General features: G+C 36.5%; 3 protein-coding genes across 3 annotated transcripts; all 3 read right to left on the bottom strand.

Moving 5' to 3' along the window:
• Nucleotides 1-1515: 1515 nt before the first annotated feature.
• On the bottom strand, nt 1516-5757 carry LOC107081906 (extracellular calcium-sensing receptor-like). The gene is made up of 6 exons (XM_015370257.1): nt 5646-5757; nt 5265-5562; nt 4339-5130; nt 3958-4185; nt 3693-3816; nt 1516-2429 (listed from the first exon to the last, which is right to left on the bottom strand). Exons 2-6 carry the CDS (start codon nt 5526-5528, stop codon nt 1516-1518), a joined length of 2322 nt encoding a protein of 773 aa, XP_015225743.1. The 5' UTR covers nt 5529-5562; nt 5646-5757.
• A 2522-nt stretch (nt 5758-8279) lies between these two features.
• Nucleotides 8280-11063, bottom strand: LOC107081890 (vomeronasal type-2 receptor 26-like). The gene is made up of 3 exons (XM_015370236.1): nt 11029-11063; nt 10094-10230; nt 8280-9193 (listed from the first exon to the last, which is right to left on the bottom strand). Exons 1-3 carry the CDS (start codon nt 11061-11063, stop codon nt 8280-8282), a joined length of 1086 nt encoding a protein of 361 aa, XP_015225722.1.
• Nucleotides 11064-11807: 744 nt separating this feature from the next.
• LOC107081935 (extracellular calcium-sensing receptor-like) lies at nt 11808-25879 on the bottom strand. The gene is made up of 8 exons (XM_015370313.1): nt 25762-25879; nt 25432-25555; nt 19451-19509; nt 19070-19355; nt 18121-18945; nt 17808-18038; nt 16990-17647; nt 11808-12155 (listed from the first exon to the last, which is right to left on the bottom strand). The coding sequence occupies exons 1-8, from the start codon at nt 25797-25799 to the stop codon at nt 12151-12153; spliced, it is 2226 nt and encodes a 741-aa protein (XP_015225799.1). The 5' UTR covers nt 25800-25879; the 3' UTR covers nt 11808-12150.
• Between the last annotated feature and the right edge of the window lie 1822 nt (nt 25880-27701).

Consider the following 27701-nt stretch of genomic DNA (forward strand, 5'->3'; position numbering starts at 1 on the left):
GAGGTAAGTGACCACGACAATCTGACGCAAGATTATTATCCGTGTGAGTCACTTACCTGGTTTAAATGTTTAGTATATCCTGTACGAGGAAGGTAGGATCCAGACGATAAACTGCTAAACAAGATGTGGCGCAGAGCCGCCCAGAGTGTTCCCGATGCAGCAGCCCCAGTGAGCAGGCAGGAGTCCAATCAGGAAATGGAAACAGTTCAGAACAAGGACGGTTCTGAGATTGTGGAGGCCTTAGCCTGACCAGGGGTTCCGATCGGAACAGGAACAGACGGATCCAGGGTTCCAGGAATCCACAGAGCATTCAGACAGGTTCAGAGCTCTATGAGTCCAGCAATGAGCTCAGGCAGACATTCTCAGATGGAGATAAGTGGGCTCAGTGGCTGAGAGGAGTAGAGACAAGACAATAGACTAGGATGGAATTGAGGCGGAATGAACTCGATCAGCTCTTCCTACTTGTGCGCGCTCCCGGCTAGGGAATACAAATTATAGCATGGATAACAACCTTGGCACGACACCACCTTTTGGTTATTAAATCTGCCAGAAACCACCTCAGCTTCTGTCCTCTAAAAAACCTCCACACAACCTGACAATTGGTTTTGTTTCTGTCGACATCATCCGCCAGACCTTAAATCATTAGTGATGAATGTCAAAGAACTTTCCATTGGGCAAATAATCTATAATAAGAACTCACATTCTCTGGTCTAGGACTTAGGACTAGGCAACAGCAGTAGGTAGGCTCATAGGCACTCTAACTCTAACCAATCGGGCTGAGGACAAACCATAACATTAAGATACAGAGACAGAAATGCAGAAATGTAGAAATTTAGAAATGAATTTAGGAATAAATAAAAGTATGAATGCACAAAAAATGAGAAAATACCAGAATAAATACATAAATACACAAATAGAAGTTAAAAAAAATATAAAATAAGACTTTTTTTTACCACAACATATTTATTCATTGATTTATTTATACATGTATATTTATATCTGTATGTTTATTTATTTGTGTGTTTATATGTGTATTTATTCATATGTGTATCTATTTCATTTTGGTTTTGTCAATTTTCGTCCTTCATACTGACACATTTAAAATTTGTGTACAGGAGTAGAGAGGCAGCTGTTCTGGGAGAGAAACGCCAAGCTGCTGTCAGACAGTCCAATCAGCAGTTTCTTAAGTTTTTCACTGGGACATACGTCTTCCTTTTTGTCAATGTTGTTGTGCTTTTGTTAATGTTGTAGTGGTTTTTTAATTTGTAGTTGTGCTTTGTTTAGTGTTGTAGTGCTTTCATTTATGTTGTAGTAGTGCTTATGTCATTTGAAATGGTGCACAATTGAACACCAATATCAATATTCAAAAGTATTCATTTCCAATGTGTATGTTATAAAAATCCCACACACCTGTGTGATTAAAATAATAGTAAATAAACCATTATTGATGATAAAACTTAAACTAATTATACAGAAAATATAATGCATTAAGATTTTGTTACAAATGCTTAAAGTTCAGAGGGACTTCTGCGGCCCTTTCCCCATCATATTCTTTTTTGTATTTTTCTCTGGCTTTAATAACATAATATAACATTTTGGAATAAAAATGCAAATTAACAGGCCAAAAGTGGAAGCAAGGATAGCAAAGATTTCTACAGCTACGCTGAAATTTCCAGGTGAACTGATATACGCCGGAATAAAAGTTATCCATACGGCACAGAATATCAGCATGCTGAAGGTGATAAATTTGGCTTCATTAAAATTATCAGGCAGCTTCCGAGCTAAAAAAGCTAGGATAAAACACAACAAAGCAAGAAGCCCAATGTACCCTAGCACTGACCAAAAACCTACAGCTGAGCCAAGAGCACATTCTAAGATAATTTTTTGTTTGAATTCCTTAAAATTTTTGGATGGAAAAGGAGGAGAGATCGCTAACCAGAGGATACAAATGATAACTTGTACAAGAGTAAAACCCAGAACACTGAGTCTCTGCTGTGTAGGCCCAAACCACTGCATCAAGTTTCGCCCAGGAAGTGTAGCTTTAAATGCCATTAAAACTACCATTGTTTTCCCGAGTACACAAGAGAGACAGAGCACAAAGGTGATGCCGAACGCTGTGTGACGCAGCATGCAGGACCACTTAGAAGGCTGCCCAATAAATGTTAAAGAGCAGAGGAAACACAGGGTCAAGGAGAACAGAAGGAGAAAGCTCAGCTCAGAGTTGTTTGCTCTGACGAGAGGAGTTTTTCTGTTTCTGTAGAAAATTACTGTCACAATAGCTGTTATACTCATTCCAAATAAAGCTGCAGTTGCAAGGAGTATCCCCATAATTTCATCATATGATAGAAAAACTGCTTTCTTCTTTATGCAGGCATCTCTTCTCTCATTGGACCAAGATTCAAGGGAACATCTCACACAGATGACAGCATCTGCAAGAGATGAAGGAATAACTTATGTGTTGTAGTCTATGTACCTATTTATTCTGATACAAACAAAAGGTAAAATAAGGAAAGACTAACTGGGTTTTACTTATGATCTGATAAATAACTTAAATACACTGTCACCTTTTTCCTTTTCACTTTGCAAGAATTTGATGTAGGTGATTAAGCAACTTTACTGTTTTTCCAACAGATTTTAATCCCTTTGACTTTGTTGAAGTTGTTGCTAAAACAAATCTATAGACAGTTTTGTGTATCTCAGTCAAACGATGAAATGATGCCTTTATTTATGCCTTTCCTGTATAAATATGTTCGTCTTTACATTTTTTAAGTGCACCTTATTCTAAAACCAGGCTGCAATAAATTTTTTCCCCACTTTTTACTAGAATCATGAATGACTTTGCGAAAACTTACTTGGAACAGGTTTGGGCTCAGTGGGAGTATCTAACAGATTTCTTCCTCATATAGGCTAGTTTTACTTACTCAGTATGAGGGACTAGCTTAAAAACGGATTTAATGCAATTTATTTTCCTGTCTAATTACATGCTTTTTCAGGAAGAGTGACTGCTGCAATTTGCTGTAACCCCCAAGACAATGTTCTTTACCAATTGTAAACTAATCTTTCTGCATTTTTGGATAATCAAACTTGTATGTTTTACATTGATTTTGAATCTGCCTCTATGGTTAATTTAAATTTACCTTCACTATGCTTTGAGACATATTTGCTGTCAGTTGCTGTTGTAGAACCAAACTCAACAGAATTAAAATGCAGAATTAAGGATAAATTCTTAGTTACTGTATTTAAGTAGTTTTTTGTCATTATTTGTACTTTACGAAAGTATTTATTTTCCTGAAAGATTTCACTTTCACCTAACACTTTTGAACAGACCTATATGCAACATCAGTGTTACAAGACTGTCTTGTTACTTCTATTTATATAACTAACAACGTGCTGTTTCGTAATGCTGTTTGCAATGTTAATGCCGCAAATATGGGATTTATATGAAGTATTCATTTGCTTATACAAGAATTTTTTAAATAAGATTACTAAGTTAGAAGGAGTTCATTAAGCACTTTAACTTTTACAATTTAAAACGAGTATCTGTACTTTTACTTAAGTAAATGATTTTTGACACCTCAGTTAAAATTAATATGTTCAAATATAAATGTTACAGGCTTTTATTCATTCAAGAATGAATTAAGGTTCAACAAGGACTTTTTCACTTTAAAATTTTGCATTTTAATTTTGGAAACCTGTAATGTTGCTAATTTCTCCTTCACCACATCGTATACAGTCATGACAGCAAACAGGCTTTCCTTTCTGAAGAACCTTGCGTGTTCCTTTAGGACACTTCTCACTGCAAACTGACACAGGTACCTGCAAAGGCACAAGGCGGCCTAATTAATATCTTAGCCTTCTTTACTAATTAATTCAAAAAAGAAATAAAAAAATCACATAGCAATACCTATTTGCTATCTAAGTGAAATTAAAACTGGTTAACAATTATATCATCTGTACCTGTGTTGAGCTTTGTGCCCAAATTAAGGACTTGTTTTGCAGTTTTAGCTGTTTGTCAAATGGTAATGATGCATCATAAATTCCAACTGTGACAAACTCCACAAAGCCGTTTTCTCTTCGTTGCCAGTTTATGACCTCATACTTTGCAGCTGGATCTCCATCTTCATTGAAGTAAACCTCTTCACCTTCTTTTGTTCTGAAATTAGTCTTTTTAATCTGCTGCAAGATCTAAAAAGATAAATGAACAATCTGTTTTAATCAAATCAGAAAATTAATTTCAGAATATGCTGTGTGTACCTGTTTCTCTTTTTCCTGATGAAATATGAATGAACTCAAATAAAAATTCTGTTGAAAATATTTGTATATTTTTTTAATGCTCACCGTAAATGGATCAAGCCGCACATTCTTGTTGCAGGTTTTTTCACATCTAAGAATGTTATGCAAAGCATGGGCCACAGCATACACTCCTTTATAGACATTGTTAAAAATGGGCATCAGTGACATATCAGTGAAGCTGTTTTCCACTCCAGTGAGATTCTCATATCCAGTACATTCTCTATCATTTTCAGCTGGTTTTGACTGCTTGAACTTGCAGCTAAACAATGTCTCCCAGAATTCTGTATATAATTCATTGTTCAAAGATTTTAGGGGCATCACATCAAGAATGAACTCCCTGAGACCACTCACATATGTATCAGGAATGGAAACACCAATCGCCCCATCCAAGATGTGATTCTTATCCACTAATGCTATTTGAGAATCAAAAATCCAGGACTCACTGCCAACCCACTGGTATCCAGTCAAGTTATAGTTGGACAATTCATGTATAAGAACATCCATGTCTAAATGTGATACAAAGGCAATAATTACTTTGGAAGTTGAAGTCTGTATAGTTTTGATTACCTTTTGAATTTTTTCTGTAGGATCTGTTCTAAAGAAAGAAACAGAATATTCCAAACAAATGCCCAGCTGCTCTGCTATTTCAGTGAATATAGCCATGCCGTTATTGCCATAATCATCATTAGTTCTAACTGCTCCAACCCAAGTCCAACCAAAATGCTTGACTATTTGGGCTAAGGCCCTGCTCTGGAAGTAGTCACTGGGTATTGTTCTGAGAAATGATGGATACTTAGTTTTGTCACTGAGACAAGCACATGTGGCAAAGTGGCTGATCTAAAAGCAAACAAACAACAACAAAAAAATAGCTAGATAAATTAAGTGATGAAAAATATAAGAAGTAATGTTATAGGAATATATTATACAAAAGCACATTGCACTTTTCATTTGGTTTTAGCAGTTGTACTTACCAGCGGAATCTGAAATGGTCCGATGAGTGTACCTATTGCAGTGCTAGGAGACGAAGAAGTTTCTCCCACTATAGCCTGCACTTGTAGAGGTCTGGTACAAGGCATCTCAGGATTTGAAGATCTATTTTCACTATTATTGTTTAAGGCTAGTGCAACTTTTATGCTTCTCGGAATGGATCCACAAGTGTCATAGATGTTATAGCCCAGAGTCACTCCCGGCAGCAGGTCCGTACTGTTATTTATTTCTTCGATGGCGAAACGCATGGTCTGAGCAAACTGGAACTCTCTAAAATTCAAACTTGATTCAAAGTTACACAATGTTGACATAAAAAAACGAAAAAGAAAAATAAGTACAGTAAGCATTTCAGTGGTATAATTTACCTGATGCATTGCAGTGCCAAGGGCTTTTGTTTATACAATTCCTCTCTGTTCTTCCAACTGCTGTGGAAATAGAAGATACCACCCAACACAATGTCCCCATCCTTGTATAGCTGTGGGATCTCAGGATCACCTATCTGCCTACATAATGGCGTTTCTGAGTTTGAGAAAGTCACCAAAATCAACAGTTGTAAAAGTGCACTCCCCAGCTGCGGCCATCTCTGCATGGATCTCATTTTTTCTGAAATGATCATCTTACACGGTGGTATTTCATAATCCAGCTACTCAGGCAAGGATCAGCTTTTAAACAATCAACAGTGACACTGAGTCTCTGGGGGACAACCTCAATAACCTTCAATATTGTCTTAGTTAGGTTGTAGATGCTGTTTTTAACTTCAATGCAGGTTAAATATCCTGGAAATGCAAGTTAACTAATTTCTCAATTTAAAACCAGGGAATTAGTAAGATTTAAAAAATGTAAAAGGTAAATTAAAAACTACAACTAAAAGAGCACAACGTAAACAGAAAACCTGCCCAAAAATTCACTATTATTACCATGGTATTTCAATTTATATTTTATATACATTTAGCTATATATGTCTTAACTATTATGTTAACTAATATGTTAAGTTTTCAAGATTTATTTTTTATTAATAAGGGTATTGAAAATTATATATGTTATTTAAATGTAAATATTTCCAGATACTTGTTTTATGTTTTTACGACCAATAATCATTTTAAAAGCGGTATTGCTTTTCAATAGAGATATTTGTCTCAATGTCCTATCTGATAATAAAAATATTTCTAAATATTAGAATGCTGGATCCAATATGAATTCTGATTGTATCACTAGTAGCTCGTTTCCCAATGCCACTTATTTACAGTATAGTTAAATAACATGCTGCTGTCAGTTTTTGCACATCTCTGGTAATGCTATTTTCACATATTTATTACTGTATAAAATGTCCACAGCTTGATTGTTGATGTTGTGCTTGATTTTTTATTCTCCAGATACAGAGTATTTATAATGTAAAACTCGGTACAGTGCAATACTTTATTTGTTTTATTTTCTTATCTGTTATTTTTATACACTTTTCTAAGGTCCACATTGTGTGACCACTTCTGCTATAACCTTTGCTGTAACACCAAAAGTTCCCCATTGTGGGATACTTAAGGGATTTTCTATGGGGCAAATTTGGCAAAATTTGGCTTTTCAAGGCTTTACTTTACTAGGGCTCAAACCCAAAACTCATCATGATTTCGTCATCAAATATCCATGTTTTGGTCATCACTTTTCGTCATTAAAATAAGGAGCATCAAAGAAATAATTTTGTCATCTTCAATAAAAGCAACACCGATCTGTAGTGACAGAAAGTGGAAATAAACTGTTGTGGAGGTGTGTGGTAAAAACTGCAAGTGTAAAGATGTAAAAAATTTTAATTTTCACCTTAAATTTTTGACATTGTAGGGTAATGTAGGTATTAATTCTAACTAGTTTTTGACATATTTTGCTGAATAATTAGATGATCTGACAGAGTTCTTTCATTTTTCTTTGTAGAAATAAAAAAATATACATTCTCCTAAAACTGACTTTTTATGTACACCTAATATAGTACAGTGTAAGAATTTATATAAATGTATATATTTTTTTTCTTAACTTTTTGGGGATCCTTTCATCATCAAATCCACTAAAGCTTTTACTTGATATAAATATAAGCTTATATGATCATGCTGCCTAAATTCAAATAACATTCTGACGAAAAAATGTGTTCTCTTGCTGCTGTAGATATCTGAGATTTACATTATTGTCATTAAAAAAAATAAATAAGTGAATAATTCTTTAGTGGTTATTTCAAATGAATCATATTCTTAAAAAAACAACCCCTTTGACTTTAAATCCCAGGGTTTTCAGTGGAAGAGAGGCTATAGTGACAGAATGACTATGTATATGTCATAACCTCTGTGTGCAATGACAGCTACATGTAAATAATAATATTCACAAATAACAACAAAAAATAATGCTATAGATGGAATGTGTGGAAGTTCGGACATTTAGCTAATTATGAACTATTATTTCTCCGGCAGCTTTTTACTCAGCACTGTGGAAATTTGTGATATAAAAATAATAAATTGGTTAGCTTAGCTTTTGACTTTTTAATTTCACGTAGTATACAGCTTTTAATCAAAGACTAAAAATATTCGTTAAATGAAGAAATCATTCACAGTTTTAAATATTTATCATTCAAATTGTAATATAATTTCATATTATCAGTGCTTATTGAGCGAAAAAAATACCCCAATACCCTTATTAATACCCTTAATAATTATCTTAATTCAGACATGTGTTTCTTTTGGTCCATGACCCAATGCGACGAAGGCAGAAATGGAATCCTACCCACTTGCATTTTCGCCTTTAGAAATTCTTACAAGCAAAGAAGTTGAACACTCCTTTAATGCTACACACCAGAGATAATTTCTAATATGAAAAAATTCATAAAAAACATCAGTCTTATACATATGATTTCAAGCAATTTATTAATAATAACACGACATGATAATGCAAAGGTAGCCACATGAAAAATGAACACATTTGCATACAGAGAGTTTTAATCTTTTTGCAATCAAATAATTTACTCTTTAGAGGGACTTAGGTGGCACTTTCCCCATTATGTGCTTTTTTGTATTTTGCTGTGGTTTCAGTAACATAATATAACATTTTGGAATAAAAATGCAAATTAACAGGCCAAAAGTAGAAGCAAGGATAGCAAAGATTTCTACAGCTACGTTTAAATTTCCAGGTGAACTGACATACGCCGGAATAAAAGTTATCCATACGGCACAGAATATCAGCATGCTGAAGGTGATAAATTTGGCTTCGTTAAAATTATCAGGCAGCTTCCGGGCTAAAAATGCAAAGATAAAACACAACAAAGCAAGAAGTCCAATGTACCCTAGCACTGACCAAAAACCTACAGCTGAGCCCAGAGCACATTCTAGGATAATTTTGTCTTTAAATTCTCCAAGGTTTTTGTGTGGAAAAGGGGGAGAATTCGCTAACCAAAGGATGCAAATGATAACTTGTACAAGAGTGAAACCCAGAACACTTAATCTCTGCTGTGCAGGCCCAAACCATTTTATCATATTTTGACCAGGAAGTGTAGCTTTAAATGCCATTAAAACTACCATTGTTTTCCCCAGAACACAAGAGAGACAGAGCACAAAGATGATGCCGAACGCTGTGTGACGCAGCATGCAGGACCACTTAGAAGGCTGCCCAATAAATGTTAAAGAGCAAAGGAAGCACAGGGTCAAGGACAAAAGAAGGAGAAAGCTCAGCTCAGAGTTGTTTGCTCTGACGAGAGGAGTTTTTCTGTATCTGAAAAAAATTAAAATCACAATAGCTGTTATACATGTTCCAAATAAAGCTGCGGTAGTGAGGAGTATTCCCATAATTTCATCATATGATAAAAAAACTGCTTCCTTCTTTAAACAGGCATCTCTTCTCTTGTTTGGCCAAAGTTCAGGGGGGCATTTCACACAGGTGACAGCATCTGGAAATGTTTTAAAATTTAAGATGGCATTAGTGCTGTGGTTTTTATTGATGCAAAGGCCAATGCTTATTAATGAAATTATGAAAACAAAACAAAAGATATTTAGGAAAACCTCACTTTTTTAAAAACATTTCTTAATGTCTTACTTTTTCTCAACATAAATGTATAACACATATTTTAATTTTGGTTTTAGTTTACAATTTTTAACCAGTTTTCTTCTTACATAGCTGTTCTTCTTTTGTCAGCTCATGTATACTACAATAAATATCATGGATATTGCTGTTTGTTGCACTTGTAAATGTAATTACTTAAATGCGGTCCTTGAGTGTCTAAGTGGCCAATTTGACTAGAAGCGAGCCAAATTCTGTAAATTTACCATTATCAAGAGGGACTTTAATCTGACATATAAACTCCATTGGAGCCCGACTCAATTTATTGAATATTACTGCAACCACCTCTGTGGTATGTGTAAATAGTTTTAGTTTGAATGGGGATTTGACTCAGCAAGTATACTAAAAATAAAAAACATATCACAAAGCAGAAATATTTGTATAATACCACACACTATAAAACATGATTTTTAAGATAAAACCTTGTTAAAATTAATTTAGAATTGTAGACCTTCACAAGTCACACTATTATTATCAACATATCAACAATATTCATACTGAGAGGATGAAATGTGTAGTGAAAGTATATATATATATATATATAATTTATTTATTTTTTTTTTTTTTTAAGGCCAAGGTATGTGGGTAAATTTAATGCATTTATATTTTTGGAGGAAAGTGGAAGTTTTCACTTATTTTGTTACACTTTGACTGAATCCACAAAAATTGATTGGAAATTATTTTGTTAATAAATAAGATCTTGAAATTTTCAAAATAGGATTATCTATACCTGTAATGTTGCTAATTTCGCCATCAGCACATCTTATACAATCATGGCAGCAAACAGGCTTTCCTTTCTGCAGAACTTTGCGTGTTCCTGGAGGACACTTCTCACTGCAAACTGACACAGGCACCTGCAAAAGAAGCCTTAACAAAGTTATACAGGTTTCTCACAGGTATTTAAGATTACTTTAATATGTCAAAGTAAAATACAATCTAATCACAATGTATACTTTAAACACTGAAAAATAATCCAGTTAATTGCTGTAAAACTTTTTACCTTCGAAGAGCCCTGCGCCCAAAGTAAGCCCTTATTTTGAAGACTTAGCTGTTTGTTAAATGGTAAAGATGCATCATAAATGCCAACTGTGACAAAGTCCAAAGTTCCATTTTCTCTTGGCTGCCAATGCATGATTTCATACTTTGCAATAGGATCTCCATCCTCATTAAAGTAAACCTCTTCTCCTTCCTTTGTTTTGAAGTGAATATTTCGAATGACCTGCAAAATCTAAGAAATGTTAACGGTAAACGTAAAATATGTATAATGGCTTGAGTATACTTCATTGCATTATTTCTACCTGCTTGAGTTTATGATGCTGTATTTCAATTTAAAAACTGATACATTGCTGTTACGCTCACCATGAATGGGTCTAGCTGCACTTGTTTGTTGCATGTTTTGTCACACCCAAGAATATTATGCAAAGCATGGGCCACTGCATACACTCCTTTATATACATTGTTAAAAATGGGCATCAGTGACATGTCAGTGAAGCTGTTTTCCATTCCAGTCAGATCCTCATGTCCAGTACATTGTTTATATTTTTCATCTGATTTCTCTCTCTTGAACTTGCAGTTAAACAATGTCTCCCAGAACTCAATATAAAAGTCATTATTTAAAGATTTGAGTGGCCTCACATCAAACATGAACTCCCTGAGACCACTCACATGTGCTTTAGGGATAGAAACGCCAATCGCTCCATCCAGGATGTGATTCTTATCCACTGTTGCAAACTGAGAATCAGAGATCCAACCTTCACTTCCCACCCACTGGTACCCAGTCAAATTGTGGTTAGACAACTCATGTATAAGTACTTCCATATCCAAATGAGCAACAAAGGCAATTATCACTTTTGAAGTTGAAGCCTTTATGGTATTGATTACTTTTTGCATTTTTTCTGTTGAATCTGTTCTAAAGAAAGAAACAGAATATTCCAGACAAATGCCCAGCTGTTCTGCAGTTTCCTTGAATATAGCCATGCCATTGTTGCCGTAATCATCATTGGTTCTAACAGCTCCAACCCAAGTCCAACCGAAATGTTTGACTAAGTGAGCCAGAGCTCTGCTCTGATAATAGTCACTGGGTACCGTTCTAAGAAATGATGGATACTTGGTTTTATCACTGAGGCAAGCACATGTGGCAAAGTGGCTGATCTAAAAGAAATTATGCAAAATAAAGTACTACATAATATTTTTTTATCTAATACGGAATTTTCTTTTTACCAGTTTTACTCACCAGTGGTATATGAAATGGTCCAATGACAGTAGCTATGGCAGTGCTAGGAGAGGAAGAAGTTTCTCCCACTATGGCTTGCACTTGTACAGGTTTCGTACATGGTTTGTCAGAATTTGAAGATAGACTTTCATTACCATTGTTCAAGGCAAGTGCAACTTTTATGCTTCTGGGAATGGAACCACAAGTATCATATATGCTGTATCCAAGAGAAATACCTGGCAGTAAGTCTGTTTTGTTATTTATCTCCTCAATTGCAAAAAGCATGGTCTGAGCAAATTGGATTTCTCTGAAATTCAAACTTGATTGTAAAAGCATTAATATAGTTGTAATATTTGCCTCTGATATAGAGACAGTAAAATTATACATTGTAAACATTTAAAAATGTATTAGATAAAATTTACCTTATGCATTGCAGTGCCAAGGGTTTTTGTTTATAAGAGTATTGCTCATTCTTCCAGCTACTATGAAAATAGAAGATTCCTCCCAGGTTTATGTCACCATCTTTGTATAGTTGAGGGGTCTCCTGATCTCCTTGCTGCCTGCAGAATGGCTCCTCAGTCTGCGAGAAAGAGACCAGTATCAACAATTGTAACAATGCATACACCAACTCAGGAAACCTCTGCATGAATGCTATCTCTGCAGAATCTAGATTACTAGGAGGCATTTCATAAGCCTTCATTTAATTTGATATTTCAAAGGCCATTTATGACTTACTGATCAGTTCATAAATGAGGGACAGTGATACTTTCTCCCTGTGGGTCTACACGGTGAAAAAAGGGGAGGAGGAATGTTAAATTGTTTAGTTAATGTAAAACCAATTAAATATTTGTAATAGGGTAAAACTATTTTTATTATTAACTATTTTCTTTAAAATCAAATTCTAATCAGGCTACATTTAAAAAAAAAAAGCATTTTCTATTAACACATTTATGTATCCAATAACATTTTCAGAGCTATATGTCATTGCTATAGTATAAATTAATCGCTTTTAGTTGTAGGGTCACAGATGCAAGTGACTTAGTTTTAAGCTTCATATTAGCCTTTGTCCTGTCTTTAATTACTTGGTGTTTTAATATTTTTTTTCTTTTTACTTCTCAGTTCTTGCATTTTATCCACTTGTTTCTCATTCAGATCCTCAATTATCCTTATGTCTTCATTAACTTGCAAACAAACACCTTTGACAACAATTGGTAATTGCTTTAATTTTAAGCAAATTCTACAAAGAACTCAACTATAGCAGTCTGTGATACAGTATGTGTTCTGAAAGCTGGCTGAATACAGGGATGAGTTAGACCTCCACATGTGGGGGGGCGAGATGGTGGGATCGGCCGTTGCTTAGGATGGTGCAGCTCTAGGATTGGTTCTGGTCCCCTACTGCCACCACTGGGTGGGACGCTTCTACTTGGCGGGGGGGCTTAGGCCTCTCTTGGTTCTCAGAGTTGGTCCTCCATTGGAAGCCTGGACGGGACAGGGGGGGTTTGCCTTTAAGGCAACCTTCTCGGTCTATTGGCTGAGAATGGCCGATCTAGTCCGTTTTGTATGAGGAATACAGTATGTGTAAAGATGTGTGTGTGTGTGTGTGTTTGGCTGCTGAGGGTCAGTTTGGTCGGCGCTCTTAGGTTGGGTCAGGCATAGGTGTGGGGTCATGGTGGCTGCAGGGCCAGGCTTGGGCCTCCTGGCCCTGTCAGATCCCAAGTGAAGGTTGGTGTGCCCTTGGACCCTGCTCAGTGTGCTCTTTTATGGATTGACCTTGGGCATGACCAGCTGCCAGTGCAGCCCATGGGCTCCCTGTTTCTATGGCCCCTGGGATGGGGCCCCTCAGGGACTGGGCCCCTTTTTCTGGGGTTTTGCCTTTTGGGAGTTGGGATCCCCCTCCACCTTCAATCAGGGCACCTTCCACAGCTGTGAGTGAGACTTCACTTGTAGTGACGAAGGGTTAGTGCTTAGTGGCGATTTGGGATTGGGCCATGGTGAATCATCAAATCAGGGCTTCACTTATAATGGCTTTTTATACTTGTTGCGTACATGCTCAATTCTAAGTGGACCTAATTAGATTTGATTCATTTATAGAAGCTGTTGTGAAACAAAAAACTCAGTGTTCCCGGCATTAGGATAGATGAATTTAGAGTTGAGAATTTGAATCTGAGTTTGTTAAACCTGCTTATTGAAACGGATCCCTGCTGTATTCCGTGATACACCTGCTCCCAGTTACTTAATTATTGCATTCATTGTTCAGCAATCTCCTCGCCAAAATTTAAGACCCTCTGATTCTTCCACTCATTGCTGATTCCTAATGTTTGTTCTCTATACCTTATCCTGTGTTCCTCTCAGTGGTTTACGTGTTGTTTACATTTATGTTTTGTTTTTGTCTGGCTCTTTCATATTCTGTAGTTCTTGCACTGTAAGAGCTTTGAATTCTTTATAAAAAAAAAAACACAAACACAATTTTCTGCTCTGTAACTGCATTTGTGTCCTCAACTAATCATTACACAACTTGGATACAATATTGATCCTGTTGCTCAACAGTTTGAAAATTTCAAAGAGACACCAACATCCACCATTCATTAATTTTAAATTTATTGAGCACTTCTTGAAAAGGTGCATTCAGACTGGATGTAGTGTCCATGGCCAGGGTGGTGAATTTACATACTATCCCTATGCGACCTGCAAAGGGAAGTGCCGGGAAGCGTCCAGTGGTGAATCCCACGTGGTGGTGGCTTTCACTCTTAGGCTCACACCTTGTACTACTTGATAGAACTGAGGCACCGCATCGAGAGGGGGAAGCGGTGATCACTGAACATGAAAAATCTGAACTTTTCTATGTAAGGCAAGGCAAATTTATTTGTATAGCACAATTCAGTACAAAGACAATGCAAAGTGCTTTACATGATTAAAATATATGAAAATAAAACAAAATCAAAGCAAGTAGAAAAATAAAATAAAATAAAAAATGCAATGTAATTGCATCATGGCAACCCTTCAGGGACTGGTTGCAGTTATGACATACATTAGGCTAAAGAACTGCAGCTGAGGTAAAGCTTTTTTCAGTTGAAAGAAAGAGGAAATAATCTTAACAAAGTTAGAAATAAGGAATGTTCTGAAGAGGTTTCTTGGTGGTTTTAAAAAATATGTTTTAAATTAGCATTAGAAGATTATTGGTTGTCCTCCCTTACCCTCAGCACAGACCACAGTCTGTCACTGCCTACTCCGTAGCAGTGGTACTCTGCACTGGTAGATTTACAAGGAAGTATCTCCGAATCCAACTAACATTCAAATGCAGAACCAAAGTGATTTACTTTTTCAGCGCTTGTGCTGATTTTCAAAAAAATGATGGTACCTCCAAGGCCATTTAAAAGTTGTGCATAGAGAACAATTAGGCAGCAGTACTTGAAGTTAAGTTTCACCTGTACTTTTATTGTGAAATGCCGACAGCAAGGACAGGAAATGGGTTGCCAAAGGTAACGACGGATCCAAACTGAATTATCTGGGAGACTGATGAATTATTAAATATTAAACAATCATTCCACCCGCTAAATAAGGTAAACATGCCCACTGTTATGATGTGTCCACACAGGAGGTGGTGTGAATAGCCCCAGCGGTAGATTCACATAAAATTCCTATACAAACTGTGTGGTAAGGGGAGGTGAAGCTGAACTCCATGCAGTGAGAGTGTTTACTGCTCCACTGTCCCCTCTTGCTACTAGATACAGCTGAGGTGTTGTCAAACAGCAGCACCACATGGAGAGAGCAGAGCTGGGATCACTGAAGTTGAAATGAGCTGAACTTGTCTATGAAATCACGACATGGAAGCCAATGAGGGACGGCTGTAGGTGAAGCTTGAACAATGTTAAAAAGCCTAATAATATTGAATATCTCTGAAACAATAGTAGCACACATGACCTTTTTTTTTTTTTTTTTTTTCAAAATGAGCATTTTAAATGCACAAACCTGCACTAAAGAACCAACAACCAGTGAGTCTATTTGCTGAATGTTTTCCCCATCAGTGGAGAGTCAACTTTACGCAGCTGAAGCTCCTCCTCTCTGATGATGCATCCAGGGTGTAAACACTGTGCATCTGAAATGTAGCGTGGTGAACCAACTGCGGGATTTGTGGAAGTCATCACCTTCACTTTAAGCTGTCTGAATGCACCATTATATTCAGTACCAGGCCATTAATGTAATATGTTATGCAATAGCTTTATATTCTTATACGACCAGAGCACTAACATTTATTGGCTGAGATAAAAAATTATTCTGTCTTGGAATAAAATAAGCAAATCAGCATCAACAGGTTTTACTTGTAAAAATCAAGCAGCGCAATAATAACCCCAGACACCACGTCTGGTCTGAATGCACCTTAACAGTCACATGCATTATTTTCTACTCTTTTACTGTGGGACCTCTATACTGCTGCACATGCCAATCACTTTGGGGTTAATTCAAAATTATTTTTATGCCACATGCAAAATAAAAATAAAAGTCGAATATCAGCACAAGGTTGGAAATAATCATCACCACCTGCTATGTGAATGTAGCCTTTGACTAAGAAAAAAAAAAAAAAACTACTATAATAACACACAATGACAGCAGTGACATATTTCCTTATGTGTGACTTTTCATTAATGTGTAATAAATAGCTATGCAAATAAAATAGATTATGCATAAATATACTCATCTCAGAAAGCTTTGTGATCCTTTACTTTCCAAGTTGGAGTACCAAATTTATGGGTCTTATTGATGATCAATTTTTATGTACAAGAATACATAAATAGTTTTAATAAAAGAATAAGGGGTTCAGAACTTGACTTAAACTTTAATATTTTAAGCTTTAAGGGAAACAATTGTGTGATTTTTAATTAATTAATTCTTTTAAGAAATATATTAAAGAGCCTTCCGTGCCCTTTTACTCATCAAATGTGTTTTTGTGTTGTATTGGGGTTTAAATAAAATTATGTAACACTTTGGCAAAAAAATACAAAACAGCAGTCCATAACTCGAAGCCAAAATTGCAAATATTTCCACAGCAACACTTAATTTTCCAGGAGAGCTTACATAAGCTGGGATAAAAGTGATCCACACAGCACAGAATATTAGCATGCTAAAAGTGATAAATCGAGCTTCATTAAAATTGTCAGGGAGCTTTCTTGCTAAAAAGGCCAATCCAAAGCATAACATGGCCAAAATCCCTATATACCCCAATACAGCCCAGAAGCCTAAAGATGACCCAAGTGCACATTCTAGTATGATCTTCTCCCTGTAATATTTTGTGTTTTTGAATGGATAGGGGGGGTTGATTACTAGCCATATTACACAAATCAAAACCTGTAGAAGAGTAAGAGCTAAAACGCTTAGTCTCTGCTGTAAAGGCCCAAAACATTTTACCACATTATTACCTGGAACTGTAGCCTGAAAGGCCAACAACACCACAGTTGTTTTTCCGAGAATACAGGACACACATAGGACAAACGTAATGCCGAAGGCTGTGTGCCGTAGCATGCAGGACCAATCAGACGGCCGATCGATAAAAGTCAGAGAGCACAGGAAACACAAAGTTAAGGAGAACAGCAGCAGGAAACTTAGCTCAGAGTTATTGGCTCTAACAATTGCCGTATGTCTTTGGTAGAAAAATATCAGGCTTACAGTCACAGTTGAAAATGCACCAAGGACAGAAACAGTGACCAACATTATACCCATTAATTCTGTAAATGTGAGGAACTCAATCGGTTTTAAGTAACACTGGTTCTTCTCTTCATTGGAATTGTACTCAGGAGGGCATTTTTCACATTTTACAGCATCTGAAAGAATAAGTACATTTAGGCTGCACAGAGAACACTTTTTCAAATAAACCAACAGTGAGCTGGCAGTAATTTTGCCCAGCAGAAACACAATGAGCACCAAGGTAAAGGCTACATATCCTGCTGCCTCACTTGTACTGTTGCTGAACTCCCCCTCAGCACATGGGATACAGTCAAAGCAGCAGACTGGTTTGCCTTTAATGACTGCCCGACGAGTACCTGGTAAACAGCTGTCACTGCAAATGGAACGTGGTACCTAAATCACAGAGACACAATTCAGAGCACATTTGTTCACACTTATTATGTTTAGCATGAAAACAAATTACACAATATTTTTCCCTTTTTTAAACAGTCCAATTAATGTCAAGTTAAAGCAAAGAAACTTTATATTGACTAGAGAATCTAAATGGACTCACCTCAGGACTTTCCCCTGCCCAGATAGCCCTCACTCCGGTTTTCATCTCAAATTGCTGACCTTCAGGCCAGGAGGCATCGTAAAAACCAATAGTTTTAAACTGTATGTACCCTGTGTTATCCAACTGCCAGTTTACTAATGCGTAACGTGCTACAGGGTCACCCGACTCATCAAAGAAAACATCTTCACCATTCTTAGTTGTGAAATTTACCTGTGTTAGATAGTGTAACACCTAAAGGGAAACAGTGTGGGAGTATTTTAAAACTAGCAGTTGTGATTTAGTCACATTGTTTTTTTTTTTTAACAACATTTACCTGCCATGGCTGAATATTTTTCCTGTCAGCACATGTGTTGTTCTGAAAAGGCCCATGTCTGTCTTTGCAATTGAATAGCATGCTCAAGGCATGAGCAATAGCATATACCGCTTTGTAGACATTATTCATCAGGCTTGCATCTGTAACATCAGTAAATCGTATCTTAACATCCCGCAAACTCTCTGTTCCACTGCAGACTTTAACACGATCATCTGGGTAATTAACTCTTTCCGGTGACAAGGTACAGTGAAATATATCTTCCCACAACTCAACAAGTCCCTGATTTCCTGGTGTGGTGGATGGTCTGCTGTTGAGGAGAAACTCTTGAAGTCCAGGAATATGAGCATTCAGTGCTGCAAAGCCCACTGCCCCCTGAACCACAGCATAGTTTTCCTCAGAGGCAAAATAACGATAAGTAATCCATCCTTCACTTCCTACCCACTGAAGACCTGTCACATTCTGAGCATACAGCTCTTTCATAAGTATATCAAGATCTGTAGCATCAGCAAAGGCAACTATAACCTTAGAAGTGGATTTTCTAATAATTTCCACCACTTCTAGAAAAGACTTTCTGGGATCAGTTCTGTAAATAGCTACTGAATACTCCACACATACACCTTCCTTTGTTGCTGCTTCCAGGAAGGTGGACATGCCACCATTTCCATAATCATTGTTAGTTCGAACTGCTCCTACCCAAGTCCACCCGAAATGTTTAACAAGCTTTGCAAGTGCTTTGCTTTGATGAATGTCACTTGGTATGGTTCGAAAGAAAGATGGATAGATTTTCCTGTCACTAAGACATGCACAGGTGGCTGAATGACTGATCTGAAAAGAAAAAAAAATGGCCTGAAAAATATCACACTTCAACTATTTATGTTGAACTAATTATCTTTTCGTATATTCTTTTTAAAGTTTGTACTCAAAATGAATAAAACACCCAATCACTCACCAGAGGAATGTTGAAGGGTCCCAGTGTACGTGCTATCCCTATTGTAGATGTAGAAGTGGTGTCCCCAATGACAGCGCACACACTGGAGAAACTCATGCATGTCTTTTTTTTGTTTTCGTATAGATTCATTAGATTCAGTGATGACCTGATAGACAGGGGTACACTGGGGCAAGAGTCAAATATCCTATAACCAAGTTTCACATCGGGCAGCAGCTCAGTGCTATTGTTAATTTCATCTATCACAAACATCATAGTGTGTGCATACTGCAGCTCACCCATTTCCAGCCTGAAAAGAAGGAAAACATTAAAACACACAATAATAAAAGCCTAATGTTAAGAAAAAAATAGCAGAACAAAAGGCACATTTTTAAACACTCTTACCCTTTACACTGGATTGCTCCTGGGTTGGTTGTGAGTTCTGGACTGACAGTGACTGGGTTCTGGTGGAAGGAGAAAATCCCCCCAATGATGATATCCCCTTCCTTAAAAAACTGAGACATCTCTTTTGCGCCATATGGGTGACACACAGGGCTTTCCCCTCTCACAGCCATTAGAAAGAAAAATAACAGATTCACAATAAGCCTCATAATTCCTCACCTGAGTCCTTGGCACGCAAAGCTAATCACACAATGAAGGTCTGACCTTTTTATGGTAGTTTTGCATCATTAACCAACAGGGAATTTATATGATTTTTCTGAATATCTTATTGGTGTCCACCAATGGCGTTGCTTGTTTTGCAACTACAGGGGAAGCACACCCTAGTACCCTATTAGCTCTCCTGCAATTTTTTTAAAGATACTGTTAAAAATACAATTCTATAATTCTGTTTTGCAAATGTAGTGTTTGTATAAAAATCATCATATTTCAAAGAATTGAAGAGAAGCATATCATGCATGTTTCACAAATTGATTTAAATGTATTTGTCATCTTTCCAGGACAGAGTAAGGTCAATTATTCAGGAATATGCAACTTTGTGAAGGCTAACAGGTTATTGTGAGGACAACTCCACTAGTCCCTGTGAGAAAAAGTTATCTTCTTGGGTTGGTGTTAGGTATAGCACTAAGGTGTGAATTAAGTTTAGGTTTATTTAGTTTTAGTTAGTTTAGGGCACACAAATGAATGCAAAATAAATAGTAGTCAAGTGAAAATCCCTGTAAGGATAACAAAGCATAACATCTGTGTCTATGTTTATGTGTGTGTGTGTTCAAACATTATTTTACAATATTATGCGCATTTTTTTAGGTTTAGGACTAAGATGTGAATTGAGGTTACATTTAGGTGGGGATTAGGGTTAGGCGTGTTCTGGTAATGGTATGATGCAGGGTTAAGGGCTGGTTATACTTCCCGCAGCAGTGTGTCGCAGTGAGCTTGTCGTAGATATTTTTGATTTATGCCCAATATTGAAGGGTGGTCTACGCTATGTTATTCCACACCACAACGCAAGAGGGACAATCACAAACTAGCTGTGGGTCTAGATAAGTGGGGGCAAGTTTTTGCGACAACGGAGAGACATGACAAAAAGTATATATAGTATGGTCCACTTTTTAAACCCAGACTGTTTAAAATAGTGCTGTTGGAAACGGCAATAATTTGTAATCAAAAATAAGGCAATCACAATATGTTAAATCATAAAAGTCCTTGTTTTGGATCAGTTGTGGCTACTTTTAAATGGAAAATCTAGAATTATCTTGTACTATTTTCATAAGAACATAAGTTAATACAGCATGGAAAATTTTAACTGGGGTTAGACCAACATGTGAAACATTAACATTATAAAAAAGAATGCTATGATCTGGAAGCTGGTTCACTCTGAGATATTTTGCTTTGTCTTACGGTAAACCTCTGAATAACATTTCATTTTTATACTTGCAGATGAGTGAATGTACATATATGAACAACAAAACACACAAATAGTTTTAGGTGACATATTGTGGCATGGGAATATTACATCAGAAAAGAAAGGCCTTTGAGTGGTGTTAGCTAGCTCTGGGTACACTGGATAAGGGTAGCCACCAGTTCTATAAAGTATTTTACAATCGATTTTAGATTGCTAATGAACGATGTTAAACTTCATTTGGGTAATTGGCTTTCTTAAACATCCTTATACAAAAAAAGCACCATCAATTATAAAATACCACTAGGATCCCCCTGCAACCACAACACACACCTAAAGCCACCCATAATATGTTTTTCTATTTTTGTTGGCCATTTCCATTCATTTCTAACCAATTTCTACACCCCTAATGTAACCCTTACACCAAACTTAACATCTTAGTCCCAAACATGACCCTTGGTCCTAAAATAGAAATGCCCATTGTGAGATCCAGGCATCAGGCCCACAAAGAGCAGTTGGTCCCTACAACCTGCTATTTTTTCCAGAAAATGGGCCCCACAGTGTATCATGTACAAGAACACACACAGACATTTATATAGATAGTTGCATGCATAGCATGAAACAAATAATAAACAATATCTATAACAAATGACTTTAAAACATGGTTTTATTGTTTTTCTTAAAGAACAAATAGCTAGAGTTCATGGCTCTGAAAACAAAAAGATACCAATGTATTCATACTAGTGTATTATCAGACTTGAAATTTTGTAAAAAATACAAGAAGTACAGATCTGCCATATATTAGTTTTATATAGATAAGCTTTTAATATTTAACAAATTATTACATGCACACTAGCAATAATTGTGACTTTACAATAGTACACAAAGGAAGATATCTTAATGAAACAGAAATCATACCACGGCTATATAAAAACCTGTGAACTATTTATGTCCCAATAAGATTTAAATGTCTTTGTCATTTGAGAACAACAGTGGTGTCAATACCAATTTACTTAAATAAAAATAAAAAACATGTAAAAACTGGATAGCTTCGTAGCTATTAAGCACTAAAATACATAAACGATATATTCTTCTGAAATTGGATCATCTATATTGGTATTAGTAAAAGGTTTTGCCCCACCGTACCTCTTTGAGCTTATACATCCTCATATAGCTACTCGCTCTCTAAGGTCAGCTGCTCCTGAGAGAACTTAAAACTAAGCAGAAGCTAAGAGGGAACCACGCTTTCGCTGTTGGAGCTCCAAAGGTCTGAAATGACCTTCCTCAGAACATCAGACAGGCCTCTTCTGTTTTATTTTAGCTGCTTTGTCTTTTATCTGTACTGTTTTATGTTTTATTTTTCTGTACACCAATTTGGTCTACTGTGGTTGTTTTACAAGTGCTTAACAAATAAAATGGGATTGGATTTGTATTGTGGGTCCAGTATAGTGAACTTGCTAGTGTATGTTAAATTGGACGCCATTGTATCGCCTATGAGTCTATCTGACTGTCTGTCCATCTATCTATATGTTTTATTGAGGAGCACATATAATTCATTAAGACCAGGGAAGGTGGATTTTTGTCTGAAGTCAACCAGCTGAAGAAAGCTTCAATAGTGTCCCACATGAATCATGTTTAGATTAATTCCATAGTTATTTATATGATCCTTGACTTAACACAGACCTCTATATCTTTTAACAATATCACCTCCTTCACCTGCTGTTTTGTATTCACATAATGTGCAAGGAAGAACAGTGTGTTCAATACCTGTCACAATAAAAAATTAGTTTTTTTTTTATTGCCACACAAAACCCAGACATAAATAGCCTTCAAAACAAAGTCCGATTCAATGGTTTGAGGATTATATTAAATTTCTATGATACAACAAAATATTAAATCATTTTATTCGAAACCACGCTGTTAAAATGGAATCTGAAAGGGATATATCCCACTGTACGGCCATTACTTATGTGAACAACTATAGGAACTAGGGGAACAGCACTAGGCTGGGTTGAATCTTATTTTTCCATAAAACATTTTTGTAGTACAGGCATGTCTTTTAAATGTTCAGCTTTTGAATTCATATTAGACGGAAGTGATTGTATGTGGACTGGACTCTGCTTAGTCATTTCATCAGGATGGTATCTAATTATTCCCCATTAATAACATAAAAACCTTGGTGTTATTTTTAATCTTTCAGTCATGCCGAAAGGCTAGTCACTGCATTTGTCATGTCAAGGTTGGGCTACTCAGGAAGTGTACACATTTGGAGTTAAAAGCCATTAACTTATCCAAAACATTGTTGCAAGAGTTCTGAGGGCAGTTCAATTTTTTTTTTTTTTTAAACTCCCATTTTAGCCTACCATCGATGTCTTCCCATTAAATTAAATTTAAAATACTCCTTACCGCATATATATATAGCACCAAATCATAATTCTCCATCTTCAGATTTCTGATTGTTCCTTATGCGTTTCTAACTGAGCAATTCACTCCCCGTTTGCAGCTTTACTACTAGTTCCTAGAATCAGCCCCTTCTGTGGAATCTTTACCAGTTTAAATCCAGGAAGGCAAAATTCTGCCTACTTTTCAGTCTACATTTGCTTCTGTTTAATTTTTTATGAAGTGTTGGTGTACAGTGGTTAGAGTGGCTTACCAGGATAGCCTGAGCCAGGCTGTTGGCACACAATGATAACTTCTCCTAAATTTTGCAGAACTTGTTATTTTCAACTTTGAATACTTTATAAACTCAGCTTTTTTCTAGTCATGGTAGCTGCTTACGACCATGAGCTCTGTTTAGCTGGGACACCATCATGGAGAGATGCAACAGCTGGAATGCTGCTATCAACAACCTGAATTATAGATAACAGCATCTGGCCTGTTTTTCAGTGTTTAGTAGACAGAGCTATATGATAAGCTTTTATTATGACTAACAATGTGCCCTCTTTGATCCTTTTGAACTAAAAAAAAAAAAAAAAAAAGCAGCTATTTTACTTACATTTCTCTTTCTTTGACAGAGCCACCTATGCAGCCAGTTTACCATCACCTTCTGTATTATACAAAATATTTATGGATCATTGCAAAGAGCATGATTCTGCTGGAGGTTTCTTCTTGTTAAAAAGTAGTTTTTTTTTTCATTTTGTCATCACTGGATGCATGCTTGGTGTAAGAGTTGCTGCAACATTAATGAAACAATGCAAAGGAATATATACTTTAACTACATGATCACTGAGAGGAGCTAATTTTGTTAAGTCAGTGACACAGGTCAATCAGAAAATTGATAAACAATCTGGCTTGATAATTTGATTAAATTGTCTTTGTAAGTTGTCATGATCTGACATGTTTTGTGAATGTAAATAAAGTAAACAAAAGGGATAAATTCATTCTTTGCTATTGCTAATCTAGGTCAAGTGTTTGGGGATTATTATTATCATTTATTAAAATAACACTGACTAAAAAACAAGAAAAAATGAAATAATTCTGAATCTGAATTGAAGACCATTAAGTTGACTACTGCGGTTTTTCAACACCTAATAAGCTAATGTTACTGTTTTCTTCCCATCATATGGTTTTTAGTATTTCTCTCAGGTTTTAGAAGTAAAATGTAACATTTTGGTGCAAAAATACAAAAAAGGAGTCCAAAGCTTGAAGCTAGGATTGCAAATATCTCTACAGCTACAGTAAATTTACCTGGAGAGCTGACATATGCAGGGATAAAAGTGAGCCATACAGCACTAAATATCAGCATACTAAAGGTAATGAATTTGGCTTCATTAAAATTATCAGGTAACTTTCGAGACAGAAAAGCAAGAACAAAGCACAGTGAAGCCAGAAGTCCAATATACCCTAGAACAACCCAAAAGGCTATAGGTGAACCTAAATCACACTCTAAAATAATCTTTTCATTGGCATAAACTGTGTTCTTATGTGGAAAGGGTGGGGCAAAAGTTAACCAGATCACACAAATCAACACTTGAATTAAAGTACAGCCGAGAACACTTGTTCTCTGAAGAGGCGCTGAACACTGAGGGATTGTTTTTGCTGGTCTTTTAGCTTTAAAGGCCATCACCACAGTTATAGTTTTAGCAAGTATACATGAGATGCACAGAGCAAAAGCTATGCCAAAAGCTGTATGTCGAAGCATGCAGGACCACTCAGTGGGCCGACCAATGAAAGTCAGAGAGCAAAGGAAACACAGAGTCAGTGAGAAGAGTAGCAGGAAGCTTAGCTCAGAATTACTGGCTTTGACAAGAGGTGTGTGTCGGAACCATAGAAAGATACACAGGATTATAAGTGTTAAACTTGCTCCACATAACGAGAAGGCAGCTAGGATAGCCCCCATAGTCTCCTTATATGAAAGGAACTCAATCACCTTTGGAACACATTTGCTATGATTGACATTCGACCAGTACTCCAGGGGACACTGTGAACACTCTGCAGAATCTAACCACAAAAAACAAGATCTGGAATGGGTTTGTGTTATTTTCATACTAGAAATGTAGGAAAACAGTGGGATATTTATTTTACTCACTGCTAGTGTTGCTGATCTCTCCAGCGGCACATGGGAGACAGGAGAAGCAGCATATGGGTTTCCCCTTAATGGTTGCTTTTCGGAAACCCGGTGGACAATTCTGACTGCAGACAGACAGTGGCCTCTACAACACCAATGACGGCAAAAAAAAAAAAAAAAACCCATCAGAATCAGTTTGCAGAAATGAGTTGTGAATTGATGCCATATAAATGAACTAAATAAAAAACAAGCAAACATAAATCACTTAAGCTGTTGGTACACAAACAAACAGTAACTACTTTTTATCCTATTGTGCCAAGCGACAATTGGAGAATATGTTTTTGCTGGTACCTCCATGGATTCTGCTGCCCATGTGATGTTTTTTCCATTCATGCTTAACTGCTTTCCGTTTGGCTGTGAAGCATCATAAATCCCAACTGTTGTGAAAACAATGTCTTTTGCAGCATTTCTCTGCCAGTTTACAAGGTCATAAACTGCGGCTGGGTCTCCATTTTCATCAAAAAACACTTTCTCTCCCGACTGAACTGTAAAATGTATGTCCTGGAGATATTTTACAACCTACAAATAATTAACAGATTTAAAGATACATTTTAAAGCAATTCTAAAACTATCATGAAATGTGTATTTCAAATATGAAATTAATTGTTAACCTGTCTTGGTGCTATATAATCGTTCAAGTTACAAGTGTAGTTTACTTTTCCGTCATTTTGCTCGCATTTCAACATGTTATGCAAGGCATAAGCTACTGCATACACAGCTTTATACACATTGTTGGATATCCGTAGTTCAGAAACATCTGTGAAAGCATTATTTGTATCTTGAAGGTTTTCAGAGCCAGTACATAGCTTTGTGCCAGGCATATCAGACTGGAAACTGCATCCAAAGCTCGTTTCCCAGAACTCTCTCAGTAAATTGCTCCGGGGTTCCTGCTTAGGGTTTACCTGTAAGAGAAAGCCTTCTAGGCCTGGAATTTTTGCCTTTCTTATTGCAAAGCCTAGTGATCCACTTAGTATGCCAGAGTACCTTGCTTTCGCCAAATGAGCTGATGTAATCCAGGATTCACTCCCAACCCACTGTAATTCAGTCAGATTTTGAAACAAAGCTTCTTCAAGCAAAACATCCATCTCATCATAAGCTAGAAACGCAACTAAAACACTTGCAGTACCTCTACGGATAACTCTGACCACTCTCTTGACATGCTCTCTGGAACCAGTCCTTGAGATGGCTTCAGAGTATTCAACACAAATCCCCTCCTGACTTGCAGCTTCAATAAAAGTTGCCATCCCATTATTACCATAATCATTATCACTTCTTACTGCCCCAACCCATGTCCATCCAAAGTGCTTTACCAGTTTGGCTAGTGCTCTGCTCTGGAAATAGTCGCTGGGAATAGTTCTGAAAAAGGAGGGATACTGCCTTCTGTTGCTGAGGCAAGCACATGTTGCAAAATGACTTATCTATAAGAAAAAAGAGTAACACCAAGAAACATTCAGTATGTTGAGAGATACTTTCTTGTTTGCCATATTGTTACAAGTATTTATTGAATCTTCAGCTTTGTGAAATTTTGTTAGTCATTATCAACAGTATCCTAAGCTCCATTGATGCTGGATAAATATAAGTATTTACCACTGGTATTTGAAAAATCCCTAATGTTTGTAACATCACAATTGTTGTAGAGGACTCAGAAGTTCCAACGACAGCATGAACAGAGGATTGACCAGAGCAGTTTTTTTCAAAAGTCCTTTCCTCTCCATTTATTAAACCCATTCCCACACGTGTAGTAGGCAATGTGGAAGCACAGCTGTCGAATATCTTATACCCAACTGAGACATTTGGCAGTAGAGAGCTTCTGTTGTTAATTTCCTCAATAGCAAATATCATTGTTTGAGCAAAACGAAATTCCCTTAAATTAATTCTGAAAAAAAGACATTTAAAATGTTATGGATTTTATTGTTGTTAAAATTTGATTAAAGTTAATAACTATGAGTGTGTCTGTACCTGGAACAGATGAGAGGTTCAGGTGATGCATTCCAGGAGAGTGACGGCTTTGAGATTTGGCTATGAAGGGAAAAGGCTCCTCCAATAATGATATCTCCTTTCTTAGACATAAGAGGAACCTCTCTGCTCCCCAGCATCTCACAGAAAGCAGCTTCATCCTGTGCTAACCTTCCAGTAATTACAACAAATATTAACATTACAAAAAAGGGTTCCCACATGTTTTATTTCTAGAACTCACTGAACCAGATTCTCCTTTAAATAATGCGTTTTAT

This window comes from Cyprinodon variegatus, unplaced genomic scaffold, assembly GCF_000732505.1.
Source record: "Cyprinodon variegatus isolate N-32 unplaced genomic scaffold, C_variegatus-1.0 Scaffold44, whole genome shotgun sequence".
Lineage (NCBI taxonomy): Eukaryota > Metazoa > Chordata > Actinopteri > Cyprinodontiformes > Cyprinodontidae > Cyprinodon > Cyprinodon variegatus.